General features: G+C 37.4%; 4 protein-coding genes across 4 annotated transcripts in view; 2 read left to right on the top strand and 2 right to left on the bottom strand.

Moving 5' to 3' along the window:
- The first annotated feature begins 108 nt into the window (after positions 1-108).
- Positions 109-2,457, top strand: timm8a (translocase of inner mitochondrial membrane 8 homolog A (yeast)). Its single transcript, XM_038281372.1, has 2 exons — positions 109-330; positions 968-2,457. Exons 1-2 carry the CDS (start codon positions 220-222, stop codon positions 1,127-1,129), a joined length of 273 nt encoding a protein of 90 aa, XP_038137300.1. The 5' UTR covers positions 109-219; the 3' UTR covers positions 1,130-2,457.
- Positions 2,458-2,992: 535 nt separating this feature from the next.
- zgc:101583 (uncharacterized protein LOC494104 homolog) lies at positions 2,993-9,842 on the bottom strand. The gene is made up of 6 exons (XM_038281371.1): positions 9,707-9,842; positions 9,335-9,467; positions 6,637-6,693; positions 6,346-6,436; positions 4,071-4,231; positions 2,993-3,634 (listed from the first exon to the last, which is right to left on the bottom strand). The coding sequence occupies exons 2-6, from the start codon at positions 9,465-9,467 to the stop codon at positions 3,018-3,020; spliced, it is 1,059 nt and encodes a 352-aa protein (XP_038137299.1). The 5' UTR covers positions 9,707-9,842; the 3' UTR covers positions 2,993-3,017.
- A 633-nt stretch (positions 9,843-10,475) lies between these two features.
- mars2 (methionyl-tRNA synthetase 2, mitochondrial) lies at positions 10,476-16,036 on the top strand. The gene is made up of 3 exons (XM_038281297.1): positions 10,476-10,889; positions 12,068-12,402; positions 14,142-16,036. The coding sequence occupies exons 1-3, from the start codon at positions 10,616-10,618 to the stop codon at positions 15,294-15,296; spliced, it is 1,764 nt and encodes a 587-aa protein (XP_038137225.1). The 5' UTR covers positions 10,476-10,615; the 3' UTR covers positions 15,297-16,036.
- The window catches only part of med12 (mediator complex subunit 12), a 40,007-nt gene continuing 39,102 nt past the window's right edge, over positions 16,009-16,913 (bottom strand). The window contains exon 43 of the mRNA XM_038281298.1: positions 16,009-16,339. Coding sequence (XP_038137226.1) covers positions 16,302-16,339 — 38 coding nt within the window. The 3' untranslated portion in view covers positions 16,009-16,301. The remainder of the gene's footprint in view (positions 16,340-16,913) is intronic.

Here is a 16,913-nt window from a genome sequence, read left to right as displayed (position 1 = left end):
TTCTTTTTTATTATTAAATAACTTACATTTTATTGTTTTATGACAAACGGCACAACGTTACGTCAGGATGACCTTTCGTCACACAAACGCGCCCCATGATTGGCTTAGCTACTTCCGGCTTCCCGTTGTTCAGTCGCACACGTGAAGGTCAGCAAAAACAGCCACCCGGCTCTGATCATTAGGATTAATATCGGCCCTCCGGCTTTGTTTAAGGGAGAGATGGACGGTCAGGGAGCCACAGCCGATCCTCAGCTGCAACATTTTATCGAGATCGAGTCTCAGAAGCAGAGGTTTCAGCAGCTGGTGCATCAGATGACTGAGGTTTGCTGGGTAAGACCAACGGTTTCATAGCAGCATGTTGATCTGTATACTTTGGTGCAGGTTGGAGCGCTGTTAGGGAAGCTGCAGATATATGTTATGCTTGTTCTAAACATGCAAAAATATTCTAAATGTTTAGGCAGCCTTCTCAAATAATGCCTGAATATATAGCTGATTAGGCAAACATATGGGAAGCTATCTATCTGTTTATCTATCTATCTATCTATGTATGTTTATCTATCTGTATATCTATCTTTCTCTCTGTATCTTTCTGTCTTTATATCTATCTATATATATATATATATATATAGATATGTCTGTATATCTGTCTATATTTATCTATCCATCTATCTGTATATCTTTTTGTATATCTATCTGTCTGTGTATCTATGTATCTGTATATATATTTCAATATGGTATATAGATAGATAAAGCTATCTCTCTCTCTCTCTCTCTATCTATCTATCTATATATATATATATATATATGTGTATATGTATGAATGAATGAATAATATAATTTTCAGAATTGTGACAAATCCCTGTTTCTTTCTTAAGTTTCCCAGTAGTAGAATATAATGGAGTGTATGTTCTGGTTGATATGGATTAATTAATTTTGATGTTCATTATTTAAAACTGTGTCTCTGCAGGAAAAATGCATGGATAAACCAGGACCCAAGCTGGATTCCAGAACAGAAGCATGCTTCGTTAACTGTGTGGAGCGGTTTATAGACACCAGCCAGTTTATCCTCAACAGACTGGAACAGACTCAGAAGAGCAGGGGGGGATTCTCCGAGACAATGTTGGACTAAAAAAAAACGGACAGTTTTTGCAAACAGCCTCATGACTGGGTGCTCCACTTCATCCCGACACAGCTGTCTGCATAGTAAGCTGGGGAGAAGAACTACAGCCAGTGTTACCTTTAAAAACAAGTGCCTGAGATTAAAACCATGTACAGATCTGTGTAAAAGTCTACTGTCTAAAGGATAATGAGTGTTAGATGCTGGTAGGTTTCTAGTTCTGTCAGCTTATTAAAATCATAAAATGCAAACTGTCAAGCCGAGTTTGGATGTGGGGAGATGTTTTCCTGCTAAATGAACTGCACTAAAAAAAGTTAGTCAGTAAAACCACCTGGCACTTAACAGACACTAGAGTGTAAATATGCAATAATCAAAATGCCAAATCAATTTGTCAAGCCTTTTAAAATGCTTGTACAGTGAATAGAAAGGTAAGCACACCCTCCCTCATATACCTAATTTTTGTTAAGATATATATTTTTTTCTTTTTCCACCTTTTACTGCAACCTATAAGATGCTCATCTCCATGTTACAAGAAAAGTATTTTATGCATAAAATCAGAACTGAAAAACTTTTCTGTATGTATGAACAACATACCTTTATTCTATGGGGATTTTGTAGTATTTGCAGACGATTTCCCAAAATTTGTGTGACGTCTCCTGTGCCCTATTGTCTCCAGATCCTCCTACTAGAGTTCAGGTTGGGTCTCTATATGCCCAATATCTCTATCTAGTGAACGCAATGGTTGAAGTAAATTAGGTGTTTGCTTTAGGTTGTTACTTGATTCAAATGATTGCAGCTCAACAAAAGCCTGTTAATTAATTAATAAAATTAAAGTGTGCTGAAAAAGGGGAAACAAAACATGGATACCAGCCCATGAGGACTGACTCTGGACACCACTGCTTTAAGTCATCATCGTGATTAAGATCTTCAGTTGTTTAGCCAAAGCATGAAGTTTTGTGAGAAGATTGAGAATTGAAAATGGAAACTTTTGATTATACTTTTCTCGTTGGCTAATGTTCCAATTCCACACCCAAATCATTATACCGCCACTACCATGCTTTTTCATGTCGCCATCATGTTTTGATAATGTCGTTATTTTCACAGCAAACATCAGTTTAAAAATCATCTTTTGTTTCATGAAACCATACAATATTTTCTTTTGTAATGTAGCTCTACCAGTTTCCCTCCTTATGTAGCTGTTTTTGTCACATTAAAGGTGAAAAAGGTTCTGAAAGTATGTCTTCTTGCAATCATAATACCTGGCATTTTAAGAAAAAGCCGACTTCTTGTTTCAACAATAAGTGCGCCTATATTTTATTAAATTAATCTGCTAAACATGACATTCTTTGGTTTGGAGTTTTTAACATAATACTGAGGTAATGCCAGAGGTCAATGTCACTTTTAAGAGCAAGCAGACTTAAGACTTGGTGTTAAATTACACTGCAAAAATAGATGGGGGGGAAAAAGTAACAACTTGAAATAAGTGTGTTTGCCCTTCATTTTATCAAACATATATCTGGCAATGGAATGAGCACTTTGGCTGCTTAAGAAAAGATAAATATACTTATCTTGGAGTAAGATTCTTTTGTTATAAGCACACAAAATCTTATTCCACTGACAGATCATTACTTAACTACTCAACCAAGTGGAAAACTACTTTTGTTTAAACTTTTCAGTGCAGTCAACTACTTTTTCAAATAAAGCAAAAAGTGCTAAACTGTAAAAAAAAAAAGATAATGCTTTCAGTATTAAAATGCAAAATATTAAATACAAAAAAATATATTTTGTTCCAATTCAGAACAAGAACTCAGATACAGGAGGAAGTTAAAGGCTTTACAGTCTATTAAACGTAAAGAGTTTGGTTTTAGATAAGTCCATAGGTTCTTTTTTTTTTTTTTTTTTATTTATGAGGCCCTCCCTTTCTTTCACCATGTCTGGTTAACTTTCTCTCATCTTCTGCTTGGATATCATCAGGAAGAGCCAGATATGGTTGTTGGCCCCCTGGGAACCAATCAGGGCTTTTTCTCAGGTATAAAGGAAGGGAGTCGAGGCTGTATGTAATGTCTTTAAAGGCATGGAGGAGAAAAATCCCCAAAATTATGGTAAGGAATCCGCTGATTGTCCCAATGACACCATCGACGTTCATTTTCAACCACTCCTTGAACAGGATGGCTGAACAAGCCATGACTGATGTGGTGAAGAAGACGTAGTAAATTGGCGTGACGATGGAGGTGTTGAAAATGTCCAGAGCTTTATTCAGGTAGCTGATCTGAATGGTGACGCAGATGGCCAGGCAGATGAGTAAAGCCCAGAATAGGGGATCCTTCAGCACCGCCGTCCCTGAAACCAGCTCCTTCATTCCAATCCCGAGACCTTTGACGCAAGACACTGAGAGCGAGCCAATCACAGAACAGATCAGGATGTAGACGAGAAAGTTTTTCTGTCCGAAGCGAGGGGCCACAGCAAAGATCAGGACTAAGCTGCTTCCAACAACACACACAGCAAACACAAGGAAACCTGGTAGAAACACAAGAGGCAATATTAGAATAATGGAAATCAAGGTGCATTAAGACTTTTTTTAGGTCCTTGATGCATATATATATATATATATATATATATATATATATATATATATATATATATATATATATATATATATATATATATATATATATATATATATATATGTGCATCGCCATTACTGGGCGTTTTATCTCTGTGTGTTTTGGGTCATCCTCTTAAAAGACCCATAATCAGCGACTGAGTCCAAGTTTTTTGGCCCTCGACATCAAATCTCTCATTCTCTGGTCCATGTTAAGTGTGATACACACCATGTATATATGCATACATACAAGCCACATTAGCTGTGTGATTATTTGAAGCAAATTCACAATACCTACAAGTTTTCAAGATTCCGCTATCAGTAAAATCACAGATAAAGACGTTAAACTACCTGGGTCCTTTAGTTTCTCAGCCATTGCGCTTAGCGAGGCGACTTCCTCTTCCTGTGGTGCATGAATCACCATGACCGTCGAGCCCAAGATGCAAAGCAGACAACCAATCTTCCCATGAACGTTCAGCCTCTCGTTTAGAAAGTATGAAGACAGCACAGCACTGGAAAAGTAAAGGTATTATCAGTAAAAATGTTTGAAAAAGGAGTCTATAAAAAAATCTATATTAAGAACATATATAGAAAACATTTCTCTCATTTTTTAAGGGATTACGGTCCCTTAAAAAAGTATCTATACCATTCGCGTTGATTAAATAAAAAAGCTGAAAATTAATATGAACTTAAATGAAAGTGACTATCCAGGTGATTATTTTCAAAGTTTTACATATTAAAATCTGAAAAGTGTGATTTGCATTTATTTCCCCCTCCTTTTTTTATAACCCTGAATTAAACCAGCTACCATAGTTACCTAGTTGCATCCTAGTTGCTGTATTTTATTCATTGATGCTTTTAGAGTTAACTTGCTTTATCTATCATAAAGTCTTCCAACACCTCAACTTGGTGTCAGGATGGTCTAGACGCTCATCTGATCAGGAACGCTCAAAGCTGGTCCTCAAGGGCCACTGTGCTGCAGGTTTTTGTGATCTCCCTGCTCCAGCACAGCTAATTTCCATTCATAGCTGATTAGCAGGCTTTTGTTGAACTGCAAACACCTGAATCAGCTGTGTTGAAGCTAAGAAACAAAAAGCTGCAGGACAGCTGCCCTAGAGGACCAAATTTGAACATGCCTTGTCCAAATTGTGGACATACGCCAATATGTATCAGATGCTCTTTGGAAGGATCCCCAGTTATTTTCCTTTGCCTGTCTCTTGTGTGATGATGGATATATTAGAGAGATTGGCTTGGCTTTACTTGCTTAATAAAGCAAGAGAACATCTTTGTCGCCCTCCTCTGTGCTGCATCTTGATTCACCAAACCTTTAAGAGGCAAGCAAAGTTTAGAGAATTTCACCACTTGCCCCAGGAGCTGCAGGCAGACAAAGCACACTGCGAGATGCACGAAAAGCGCTGCAGGATCTCTTGATGCACATCCACCGCACACTTTGCATGAAATTACATGCCTCTGAAGCTCAAATCATATTTGGTCTGAAAGCTCCTTAGAGCCACCTAGCCGTCCTCAGAGGTGTGTGGGTGAATATTAATAAAGAACTAAAAAACACATCTGAACTCAAAGGCCAGGCATGGAGGGAGTTAATGAGAGAAGCAACCAGGAGGCCAATGGTAACTCTGGAGGAGCTGAAGAGACAAACAGCTCAGATTAAAGCAGTCCTGAAGAGCATAGAAGGAGAAGGGTCCATAGCAGACGTGAAAGCCTATCTCCTTCAGCCTATAAATCACTGAATGGATCAGCACCTCAATAAATAACAGATTTGTTGACATTGTATCAACCTCCCAAACCACTCAGGTCTTCTAGTTCAAGCCTACTCTACCTAGAACTAAAACCAAACAGAGAGAAGCAGCATTTAGTTCCTATGCTCCACTTATCTGGAAGAAAATTCCAGAAGACGGTAAAAGGGCTGAAACTCAAAATCAAAAACCAATTTTTTTAGAACTGCCTGACTGTTGAAGTTAAACTGTTAACCGTTGTATTATTACTTCACATTTGTGGTTCAACACTTTTATTTACTTTACTGCTCGTTTTTGTTGTTGCAGCGAATTGATATAAAGCACTTTGAATTGTCTTTGTACTGAAATGTGCTATGTAAAAAAATAAAAAATAAATGTTTCTTGCCTTAAAAAAAAACTCACAATGAACATCCCCTACTTAGAAGACATGGTGTCAGCTGCATCATGCATAGGAGATTCTATTTCTGACTGTGGACTGAAGCTGTTTGTGGTTAATTTCAAAATATCAGTGAGGATCAAAACTAAACATACACCCAGAGCTGTGAAACAAAAAAAAAACATTGAAATCAGTGGTACAAAATGTCAACATGTACAAAGATCAATTGGTCGAGAAAGCTGGTAACAAATGCCTGCCACACTTTTCAGATTTCCATTTGTAAAAATTATAGAGAGAAAATGATTTTCCTTCCACTCCTCAGTCTTGCACTATTTTGTGTTAGTCTTTTACAAAGATCCCATAAGAATACATTAAAGATTTTGGTAATAATGCAAAAAAAGGAGGAAAAAAAAGGTTAAACTACTTTTGCAAGATGGTGCATTCCTGTATCTGTGCACATTCCAACTAACAGCATATGAAATAAGAGGTTGAATACCTGACAAGTACACTGAGTGCTCCAAGGGGGGTCACCAGTGTTGCTGGTGCGAACGCATAAGCAGCAAAGTTGGCAGCTTCTCCTGCTCCCACTACAGCACATTAAATACACCATTAGAAAGAGTATACTTCTTTCAACCCACATGTGCACATCTCTGAACATTACCACCAGTAGTGTGGCGAGTCTACAACAATACCAAACCCACAAGTTGTTTGACAAAGGTTACAGTGTTTCTGGGCATGTGGCGGATGTGCAATGAAAGGAAGCTGACTGAATAAATCATCCACTTACTTGAAATAAGCCCCGCCCACCACAGCCATTCTTTTAGATAGGCATAACCGCCTTGACCTGTGACATAAAGACAGCAGAAATATCAGCATAGCACCGGTTTAATCTGAATAACAAACATTGTTCCTGTTTACTTCTGTTTTAATGCTGATTTTGCACAGTAAAATGGGAACCACCTGATACGACCTGAATGAGTACATTCCCCCACTGTGAGATCAATAAAGTTAATCAATCAATACATCAGAACAATCCTAACCTACACTCAGTGAATCACATGTGTACAAACCATGGCTAGTGAATATACACATTATTTAAAAAAAAACAACAACTTTAAAATCTTAAATAAACATAATGTAAACTTCCCTATTTATCTCTACTAAACTATGTGGTGCTCTGATTGTCTCTCACTACAAGATTTTGTTGTTTTTCTTGAATTTAATATATTTATATTTTATTTTGGTTTATTGTCTTGTCTTCCCCTTTTGTATGTGGTTGCATATTTATTTAAGCTCTACGTCTCATGATCTGTTTGGCTCCTCCTTTTGTTTGGTTTGAAGCTTACTAAGTTTAACATCAAATGGACAAATAAACTGATAGGGCTAATTATTCAGAGGGAAAATGTCTGTATTAACAGAAAGACATTCTTAAAAAAATAATAAATCATGGAATATTAATGATTGTATAACTGACACTATGTACAAAATCTTGATGCAACAAGTCTTTACTGTATCTGCTGAATTTTGGCAACGTTTAATGAGTTTTGGTTTCTAGAAGTGACTTGATGAAGTGTAGCTGATCAGGGGCGGAGCTAGATGGGCCATGGCCACCCTTAGCCAATCATTGGCCACCCCTGTGGCCACCCCTACTATTTTTCCCCTCTACAGATGGTGGCAGCAGTAATACTCTCCTGTGGAATATTCAAAACATTTAATTTTTTTGTGGTTAATTATACACATCAATATACTAACATCAAAGATGATAAATACAGAATTCGTGCTCTTTTCAGAACTAGATTTTGTGTTTCATGGGGTAAAGAGAAAATTATGTGTCTCTGCAAGTCATCTAGGAGTCTTCAGTGAAATCAAAGATAAATAACAATTTTAATAAAAACCTATCAAATAATCAATTTATGTAGATATTACTGCTTGTAAATATTAATTTTATGCAGAAATGTTATTGATACAAGCAGGTAAGTAATGACAATGGAAAAGATTTATGCCTCAGAACTCAAAACTGAGTTTTATCCACTATACCTTTTATCTAAAAATGACGGATGTTTAAATATATGCGTCTATTGTTAGTAAAAGGCTGTAGGAAAGTATAGTTAGTCTTCCTCTCCACATATATATAAGACTAATGTCTCAGCATGATCTGGAAAAACTAATCGATGTGTTTATTTTTAGTCGAATTGATTACTGCAACAGTGTTTTCACAGGTCTGCCTAAAAAGTGGATCAGACAGCTGCAGCTGATCCAGAACGCTGCTGCCCGTGTCCTCACTAAGACTAAGAAAGTAGAGCACATCACCCCAGTTCTAAAGTCCTTACAATGGCTCCCTGTATCTCAGAGAATAGACTTTAAAATACTTCTGTTAGTCTATAAATCTCTGAATGGCTTAGCACCTAAATACATCACAGATTTGCTATCAGTGTATCAACCCTCCACACCACTCAGGTCTTCCGGCTCCAGCTTGCTCTGCATACCTAGAACCAGAACTAAATATGGAGAAGCAGCATTTAGTTCCTATGCTCCACTTATCTGGAACAAACTTCCAGAAAACTGTAAAAGTGTGGAAAGCGTAAGTTCCTTTAAATCAAGAATAAAAACACATTTGTTTAGGATTGCCTTCGACTGTTCTAGTTAAACAGCTCAACTGAAACATAATTAGTTCAACTTTTTTATTTTCTTTAGTCCAACTGTTTTTAATGTTCTCTTTTGTTTCTGCATTTTTTTCTGTTTTATTTTCCTATATTTTAATCATGTAAAGCACTTTGCCTTGTCTTTGTACTGAATTGTGCTATACAAATAAATGTGCCTTGCCTTTATTTAGAAAATATGGATGTTTTGCTTGTCAATTTTCCTGTGGGAACAGTGCAGATTGACCCTGAGGTTCTGGTGCCTATCCGCTTTTGGCCATCCCTCAGTGTGCATTGGTTATTGCCTGGCCACCCTTATAAAAAATGTCTGCCTACGCCTCTGTAGCTGATTGGAACATTTATCAAGAATAAACAAATTATCTGCTACCATCACTTTAGTCGCCTTACTTTAAACCAGTAATAAAGAGAGAGGGATAGATAGCAGACATTCTGATTGAATATAAAAGAGCAGAACAGTGCTAAAAATGACTTTTCCCTTGTCAACCACATTACCTCATAAGAAATATAGGCTGCTCTTATTGCATGTTATACAGGTTATATTAGTACTTCATTAAGGGCTGTTTTATATAAATTATTTATCTAATCATCAGGAACTTCAGTAGGCACATTTACCAACAATAGTGTCAGAATCTACAGCAATGAAGCAACTTTATTCCAAAAAAATTATAAAAACTTTATTTCATGTAAGAACAAATTAACAATACAACAGGAAAAATCCTGAAAACACTGAAATTAGGTTAATTCCTTGGTAAAAAGCTTATTGAATTGAAAAAGTGTCATTTACCTACAGCAAAGTATAAACTAGAAAAAAAAAACGTTCACTACCTGCCCGTGTGGAGCCCTTTCTGGCCAATCGCAGCAGGCCTTTCTTTTTCAAGATAAAACTGGAGCCGATAAAAACACTGGAGCTCACAGCCAGAGAGAGGCCGATGTAGAAGTCTATGCGATTCCCTTCCATCTGTAAAACACAACTTTAAGAGTTACAACCTGAAGAAACCACCGAGTTTAGATCGGAAACTTTCCAGAAGTCAAGCAGCCGACATCATGTAAACATCACATGATGAGATCCCCTCCGAAAAGTTTAAACCAGCTTTTGTAGAAAAAAAAAAAAAAAACACTATTAAGAAAAATAAAAAATATATAATAAAAATATAATATAATAAAAATAATATTTTGCAGACTTTCAGAATGTTTTACCTCGATTGTCGACTTTGCTACATTAAGATGACAGCTGGGAGTGTAGCACCTGATTGGCTGTGGGGTGACTCTGCTACTTCCGGGTGTTTACCTTGGAAACAAGAGGAAGCCACAGGCTGGGTTCGCATCATCCCCGCGCCGGCGAAAAAAGAGGCGCAAGTCAAAGGCGGGGTTTCAACCCCATCTCAGCTCAGGGGGTTCGGTTCCAACAGGTCTCTAGTCAAAACTGGCGAGTTCTATATAGAGTCCCATTCGTTGCCTTTACATTTCAAATCACTCGGAATTCGTAATAAATTATATAACATAAAGAAACAAACACATTTTTTTGCTGTAATTCTACAAAATAATTAATTTCTTTCTTTTCCAATAAAGTTATGTGAAAAAAGTTCGTAAGAGTCTGGTAATCCGATTGGTTGGTCTGATCTTTTCACTGCTCTGATTGGATGATGAATTCTTCACCCATCCCGGAAGTTGCATTTACATTTTATCAGAAGTCGTAATAAATTGTATGGCGTAAAGAAACAAACACATGAATAAGCTCACCGTTATACATTTTTTTCAGCTGTAATTCTTTTTCTTTTCTTAACTTTAAAACATCAAGCACAAACCTTTCTTATTCCAATAAAGTTATGTTAAAAAAAAAAGTTCGTAAGAGTCTGATAACCCGATTGGTTACTCTGATCCGTCCATTGCTCTGATTGGATGATGAATTCTTCACGCATACAGGAAGTTGGGCTAACCTTGAGCAGCAGGCTAAACGCATGCCTTGTGCGTTTATGCAAACAGCATTTTGATTACTAAAATCGCGTTGCCTTAATACATTTTCTTAGACAGAAAATGTAGGCTATCTTTTGTTTGGCGCACTGCATCGACTTTTTTCCTCTTGGTGACGTCATCTGCGATGTAAAGATGAAGTTTCCTTTTCTCTGTGTAATTAGAGGTTCTAAGATCATTCATAGATTCCACAGGAAAGTTGATCTGTTTCCTCTCCAGAGACCGTGGAGCTCTGCTGTGAATCACGGCAGCGACCAGCTTTGCAAAGAAAACTCCAGTTTCTACATAACAACCCCCATCTTTTATGTGAACGCTGCTCCTCATCTCGGACACCTATACTCAGCAGTCATAGCTGACTGTTTACACAGGTGGAAACTCCTGCAGGGCTTTGACTCCAGGTTTGCCACAGGTAAACACTACATCCATTACATCTATGTTCTTAGAGCTTTTTCAAATCGGTGTATTTTTTATGATATTTTTAATAGTTCAACACAAATTAGTGTATATGTACATGTTGACTTATGTTAAGTAAAAATCTGTAGAACATTTTACTGTTTATACAACTGCAGCTTTTATGGAATGCGTTTATTTGTAGTCATAAAATCAGTGCCCATTAAGCTCACGTTCAGTCAGACTAGAATAAGAGCGTCCACCAACAGCATGATGCTCCCTCCACCATGCTTTGCCTTGGCAACACTTCCTGGACAAATAGTATTTTGTATGAAGGCAAAAAGGTTTATTTTCGGTCTCTGCTGGTCCAGTCAATTTCTAACATGTTTGCTCTATTAGCTACATGGCTTTAGATCAGGTTTGTCAAAAGGGCCAATGTGCTACAGGTTTTTAATGTTCCCTTTAATGTTCCCTGCTTTTAGTTGCAGATGCAACAAACCTTGAATCAACCAATTCAATTCAGTTTATTTCTATAGCGCCAATTCACAACACGTCATCTCAAGGCACTGCTTAGCAGATAATAAAGTCAATCTGATTCAAAGTTTTCTATCTAAGGAAAACCAGTTGATTGCATTGACTCATTGACTTGAATGCAATCCCTCACACTAAGCATGCTTGTAGCGACAGCGGAGAGGAAAAAATCCCTTTTAACAGTCAGTGCCCAGTGTTAAAAGCTCTGGCTTTAAAATTTTATTCACTACGATTTACTAAAACGTCCACATCTATTCCAGGAAGCGTTGTATGTATTAATAAAATCACACTACACAGATGGATTTTAATTATTTATGTAATATCTAAAGGCTTTTAAATGGACAGGATTTTATTTAGCAGTATCAGAGTAAAGGGGGTTTCTACATCCCACCCTTTTAAGAGTTGTGATTGTAGAGAGATTTGAAAACAATGCCATTAACTTTCTTCCGCATCAGTTCTGTGCTACTTTGTCTAGGCCTATTACATAAAATCCTAATAAAAAATATTTAGGTAATGTGAGAAAATGTAAAAAAAAAAAAATATTTCAAGGGGAATAATACTTTTGTAAAACACCTTTTTTTTCTATATCACCTATTACAGATAATCACACTGTAAGCTTATTTAACGATTAATATAATGATGTCAAGATATATTTTCAAATCCCAGGAACGGACGAGCATGGCTTGAAAATCCAGCAAGCAGCGGAAGCTGCAGGTAAAGCCCCCCTGACCTTCTGCACTGAAGTTTCTGAGCGCTTCAGAAATCTCTTCAGCAGCTGCAACATTTCCTTCACCGACTACATCAGAACCACAGAACAGAGACACCGTCGCACTGTGGAGCATTTCTGGTCAGTGCTCTGGAACAAAGGGCTTATCTACAAAGGAAGCTATGAGGGCTGGTACTCCACACAAGATGAAAGCTTCCTCACGCCGTCGCAGGTCGGTGATGCTCTGGACCCATCGGGGAAGGAGGTCAAAGTGTCACTCGAGAGTGGACACAAGGTACTTGGCAAACTTTGAGATGATCTAATTTGCACATATATTTGTCTGGGTAGGGATTCATATTTATTGTCGCTCAATGGTTACCTGTTGGAGAAAATGTTTGCAAAAGCAGAGGAGAAACAGAATGATGTCACCTTAACAAGAAGCATTTTTAGAGGAGGCAATGCACGGTAGAGGCATCATCATACTGAGGGTCTTTTTCTCCACATGGGAAAGCCAAATGTTTTTTTAAGGGTCCTACAGAGCTGGTATCATGACTTTTTAACTTTTTTAAATCTAAAAACACTTCTAGCTGTTAAACTGTGGTGGCAGCATCAAGCTGTGGGCTTGTTTTAAAGTTGGTAAAACGAGTGACAGCTTTTTTTTCTTTCAAACTGAACATCAAAGCTACAGGTGCCTGAAACAAGGCTCTGCAACCAGGTAATCTAACTTTCCCAAATGGCTATTAATAACTGACTAAAAATATAACAATCCAACGAACAGATTTAAATATAAAGTAGATTTAACAAACGTTTAGAATTTTCAGGTAGAGTGACAGTGAAAGTGCCTGCATAGATCATACATATTATAGTTCAGTTTTTTTCCTTAGGTGGAAAAAAAAGTTTTTAAATGTCGAAAAATATCAGCATTTTATTTAATATATATATTTTTTTCTTTTCTGTAAACCTTAAAATTAAAAATGATAAAAGGATTTTCTCTGAAAATAACAATAACTTCTTGTATTAGATAATTAGCATTAATTACAAATGTTCACTTTTTAAAAATCATGTAACAGTTGCTGCTCTTGCTTTATTTAGCTGAGCTGAATGAAATATGTTCTCTTTGGACTGGAAAGGTTGCAGACTTCTGTTCTAGAGGGACAAGGATCCCAAACATGCAGGAAGAGAGAACAAATCAGAGCAGCTTTGCTTCTGGAAAGCTCTCGATCGAAGCCCTGTTACAAACGCCTTCAATCTAGATTATGTTAAATCAGGATTTGTCAGCATTTGATTAAAATATTGTGTTGCAATTCTGCCAAGAAAAGTAGTGAAATATTCAGTAACATTATTCCAGCAGGCTCCAGAACCTGGATTAAGAAGTGCAGCGTGTTTTTGGATAGGGTTGTCACGATACTAAACTTTTTAACTCGATACCGATACTAAGTAAAATACTTGATATATTTTCATGACTAAAAAATTACAAGAAATAAATAAAACAATAAGAATTATATTTTGAGGTTGTATGCTGGGCACAATATTAAGCAAGCTTGATAAAAAACTTACAAAATTAAAATTAAGTGTTCCTTCCTTGGCTATGCTTTGCAGACATAACAATGACACTAGCCAAACCGGTTAAACAAAAATAATTCTCAGCAGCTGCACCTGTTACAAAAAAAAGTCTGAAACTGAAAAATGCACAGAATTATTCAATCACAGTGTTGAGAAAGTGCATTTTCCACTTTTCTGCACTTTAGATGGCTGTATCGATACTTTTGAAAATGAGTATTGTATCCGGATACGTTTCAGTATCGATACTTTTTTGAGTATTGATACTTTTGACAACCCTATTTTTGGAGCATTTGACCTTATCCGCTGTATGTGCATGTATGAGTTGGAATGTATAACCACGGAGCGCTCTATAGTCTGGGATCACTATAGCTCTGAAATATGTGCTAGAAAATGTAATTGCAGAAATTTGGCAACTTTGGCTAAAATCACAATCTAATTCCCAGTATAATAAGTGATCTCACCGTCTCGCAGGTCGAATGGATGAAGGAGGAGAACTACATGTTCCGTCTGTCCGTGTTTCGGCCTTTCCTCCTCGACTGGTTGGTGAAAAATCCCAGAGCGGTCCAGCCAGAGCGCTTCCAGCAGACCGTTCTGCACTGGCTGCAGGAAGACCTCCCAGACCTTTCCGTGTCCCGCCAGAGAAGCCGCCTCCAGTGGGGCATCCCAGTTCCAGGAGATCCCGAACAAACCATCTACGTATGGTTAGACGCTCTTGTGAATTACCTCACAGTCGTCGGATACCCAGACAAACACGATCAGTGGTGGCACGCCGCCCACCACGTTATAGGAAAGGACATCCTGAAGTTCCATGCCCTCTACTGGCCTGCTTTCCTTCTGGGAGCTGGGCTGCCTCTGCCTCAGGTCATTCATGTGCATTCGCACTGGACTGTAGGAGGGAGGAAGATGTCCAAGAGTTTAGGTAACGTTGTGGACCCTTTTGAGCACTCTCAGATGTTTACAAATGATGGTATGAGGTACTTCCTGCTGCGCCAGGGTGTCCCCGACTCAGACTGCGATTACACTCATGACAAAGTTGTCAAACTTCTCAATGCAGAGCTGGCTGATTCCTTGGGGGGTCTGTTGAACCGCTGCACAGCTCCGGCTCTTAACTCAGCTCAGGTCTACCCTGCTTTCTGCTCTCAGGCCTTCTGCAGAGCTGTGGCTGAAGATCATCACATGGTGGCAGCAGTAAGAAGTCTTCCCACTGTGGTAGAGAAGCACTACGAGAGCATGCACCTCTATAAAGCCTTAGAGGCGATCAGCGCCTGTGTGAGACAGACTAACGGCTTTGTTCAGCGTCATGCGCCGTGGAAACTGGACAGGAGGGACAGCAAAGACCACCGCTGGTTAGACACCATCGTCCACGTGGCCCTCGAATGTCTGAGGATTTACGGGACTCTCCTCCAGCCGGTGGTGCCTGAAATTTCAGACAGGCTACTAAATAGACTCGGTGTGAAGCAGCATGAAAGAAGCTGGAAAGATCTGCATTTTCTGCAGAGATACGAGGGAACAAAGTGTCCCTTTGAAGGGAGGATGCTGGGATCAGACTCAGGGTTGCTTTTTAACAGATTGGAAAGTCAGAAACAAAAAGCAAAGAAAAGTCACAAATTTGGACATTTGAAGTGACTGATTTCACATCAGCTGACACCAAAATTTGGAGAAACTTCATCTAACAGATTATTTTAAATCCAGCTGTTACAGTTGTGAACAGAAAGTTGTGTTCCACTAAAATATTCATTATAAAGATGCTTCCCAAGATCTTATTTCAAGTAGTTTTGTTTGATATTTATATTTGGTTAAAAAAAAAAATGTGAGCCTACTGTATGAAAAGTGCTACAGTATGCATTAAACAGCATGTTGCACAATCCACTACAGCTTTATTTTAGCCTTCTACCTTCCACTAAACTTTCCCTATTATACCAGAATATAGAACTCAAAGAAAGCTTGGCTTCTTTGTAGCTTATTGATTGCTGGATTCGGAAAAATTTCCATTATTGGCCATAAAATCTGTATTAAATTACTGTAACTGGTGTGATGTCATTTTCTGTTATACAGTCTTTATTAATAAATGCTTAAATACATCTCCCTATATGTAATAAATGCTTACAAGTTTTTTTTTTTTTAAATAAAATTACTGGAATTTACATTTAAGTTTCAGCTGCACCTGGAGGTTAATCACATGTGTTAAAGTTTTTTATACTTTTGATTTTCTTGTTCTGCAGAATGTTTCTTTATATCCAGTATTTCACAGACAACCAACACAAATACAGGACATAAAAGCTGACATGCTTCTTTTAATGAGAAATACATAAAACTGGAAAACAAAAAATTGTACAAATTGAAATAAAAAAAAAGCATTCTTTTAATTGTATTTTTTCTTTTTTTACATAGGCTCTTCTGTCATTAAACATGATAAATCAGGTTGACTCCTCTGAAAATGAAAAATGTTACAACTGAAATCTTGTCATCAGGATTTGGTTCATCATGATCGTTTAGTGGTGATCCATCCAAGTCTTTGCTTCCTGTTTCTAAGTTGACTAATTTACAGAACAGGACTTTGTTTGAAAAAAGAAAAAGAAAAGAAAAAGACCCCCACCCTTCAGACACACACAAGATGATAAACAGACATGATCAATAATAGGAACTGGTTCCTTGTCCTGGTTGTGTATCTGAAACGAGAAAAAGTTCAGTTAAATGTTTAGAGGCTAGTACGTATAGTGGAGTATTTGGGTCACTAGGAGCAAAACAAAGACGTTTATACATTTTGTAAAGAATGTTAAAAGGTTATCTTTAAAAAAAAAAAAAATATATATATATATATAAATAAAAAACATGCATTTTAATATCAGTATTATAACAGGGTTTATACAGGAATGAATAACTCAAATTTAAAGCTTTTTAATGCTCTTAGAAATAATTTTAATGCCACCAACAGGTACCCGTCGACAGGCTGCAGCCATGTCCTGAATTCCTCGTTTTCCAACCAATTTTTTTTAAATTTTCTTTCTCCCCCGCCCATTCTCTAGCTTTTTCTCCGACTCAAGCTTCTTTTCTGAACATACAGCTTTGCGATCAACCAGAAGCAGTTCCAAGCAAATATATCATGATATAATATGTCTGACGAAATGGTTTTTATAAACATTTTTTAATAAAGTATTTTAAATGCCACAATAAACACATTTAATTAATTTTAATGCCCAAAAAAAATCATAATTTAATGACTTAATGATTTTTAATGACCCG

Source organism: Cyprinodon tularosa, unplaced genomic scaffold (genome assembly GCF_016077235.1).
Source record: "Cyprinodon tularosa strain WSP-4 unplaced genomic scaffold, ASM1607723v1 ctg17, whole genome shotgun sequence".
Lineage (NCBI taxonomy): Eukaryota > Metazoa > Chordata > Actinopteri > Cyprinodontiformes > Cyprinodontidae > Cyprinodon > Cyprinodon tularosa.
The sequence above is the reverse complement of the archived record's forward strand: the minus strand, read 5'-3'. Positions and strand labels throughout refer to the sequence as shown.

Coding starts and splice junctions, on each gene's coding strand:
- zgc:101583 (XM_038281371.1), bottom strand. CDS start 9,467: ATGGAAGGGAATCGCATAGACTTCTACATCGGCCTCTCTCTGGCTGTG. Junction 6,694..9,334: donor AAAGGGCTCCACACGGGCAG/GTAGTGAACGTT, acceptor TTTATGTCACAG/GTCAAGGCGGTTATGCCTAT. Junction 6,437..6,636: donor GTGGGCGGGGCTTATTTCAA/GTAAGTGGATGA, acceptor AATGTGCTGTAG/TGGGAGCAGGAGAAGCTGCC.
- timm8a (XM_038281372.1), top strand. CDS start 220: ATGGACGGTCAGGGAGCCACAGCCGATCCTCAGCTGCAACATTTTATC. Junction 331..967: donor AGATGACTGAGGTTTGCTGG/GTAAGACCAACG, acceptor GTGTCTCTGCAG/GAAAAATGCATGGATAAACC.
- mars2 (XM_038281297.1), top strand. CDS start 10,616: ATGAAGTTTCCTTTTCTCTGTGTAATTAGAGGTTCTAAGATCATTCAT. Junction 10,890..12,067: donor TGACTCCAGGTTTGCCACAG/GTAAACACTACA, acceptor TTCAAATCCCAG/GAACGGACGAGCATGGCTTG. Junction 12,403..14,141: donor CACTCGAGAGTGGACACAAG/GTACTTGGCAAA, acceptor ACCGTCTCGCAG/GTCGAATGGATGAAGGAGGA.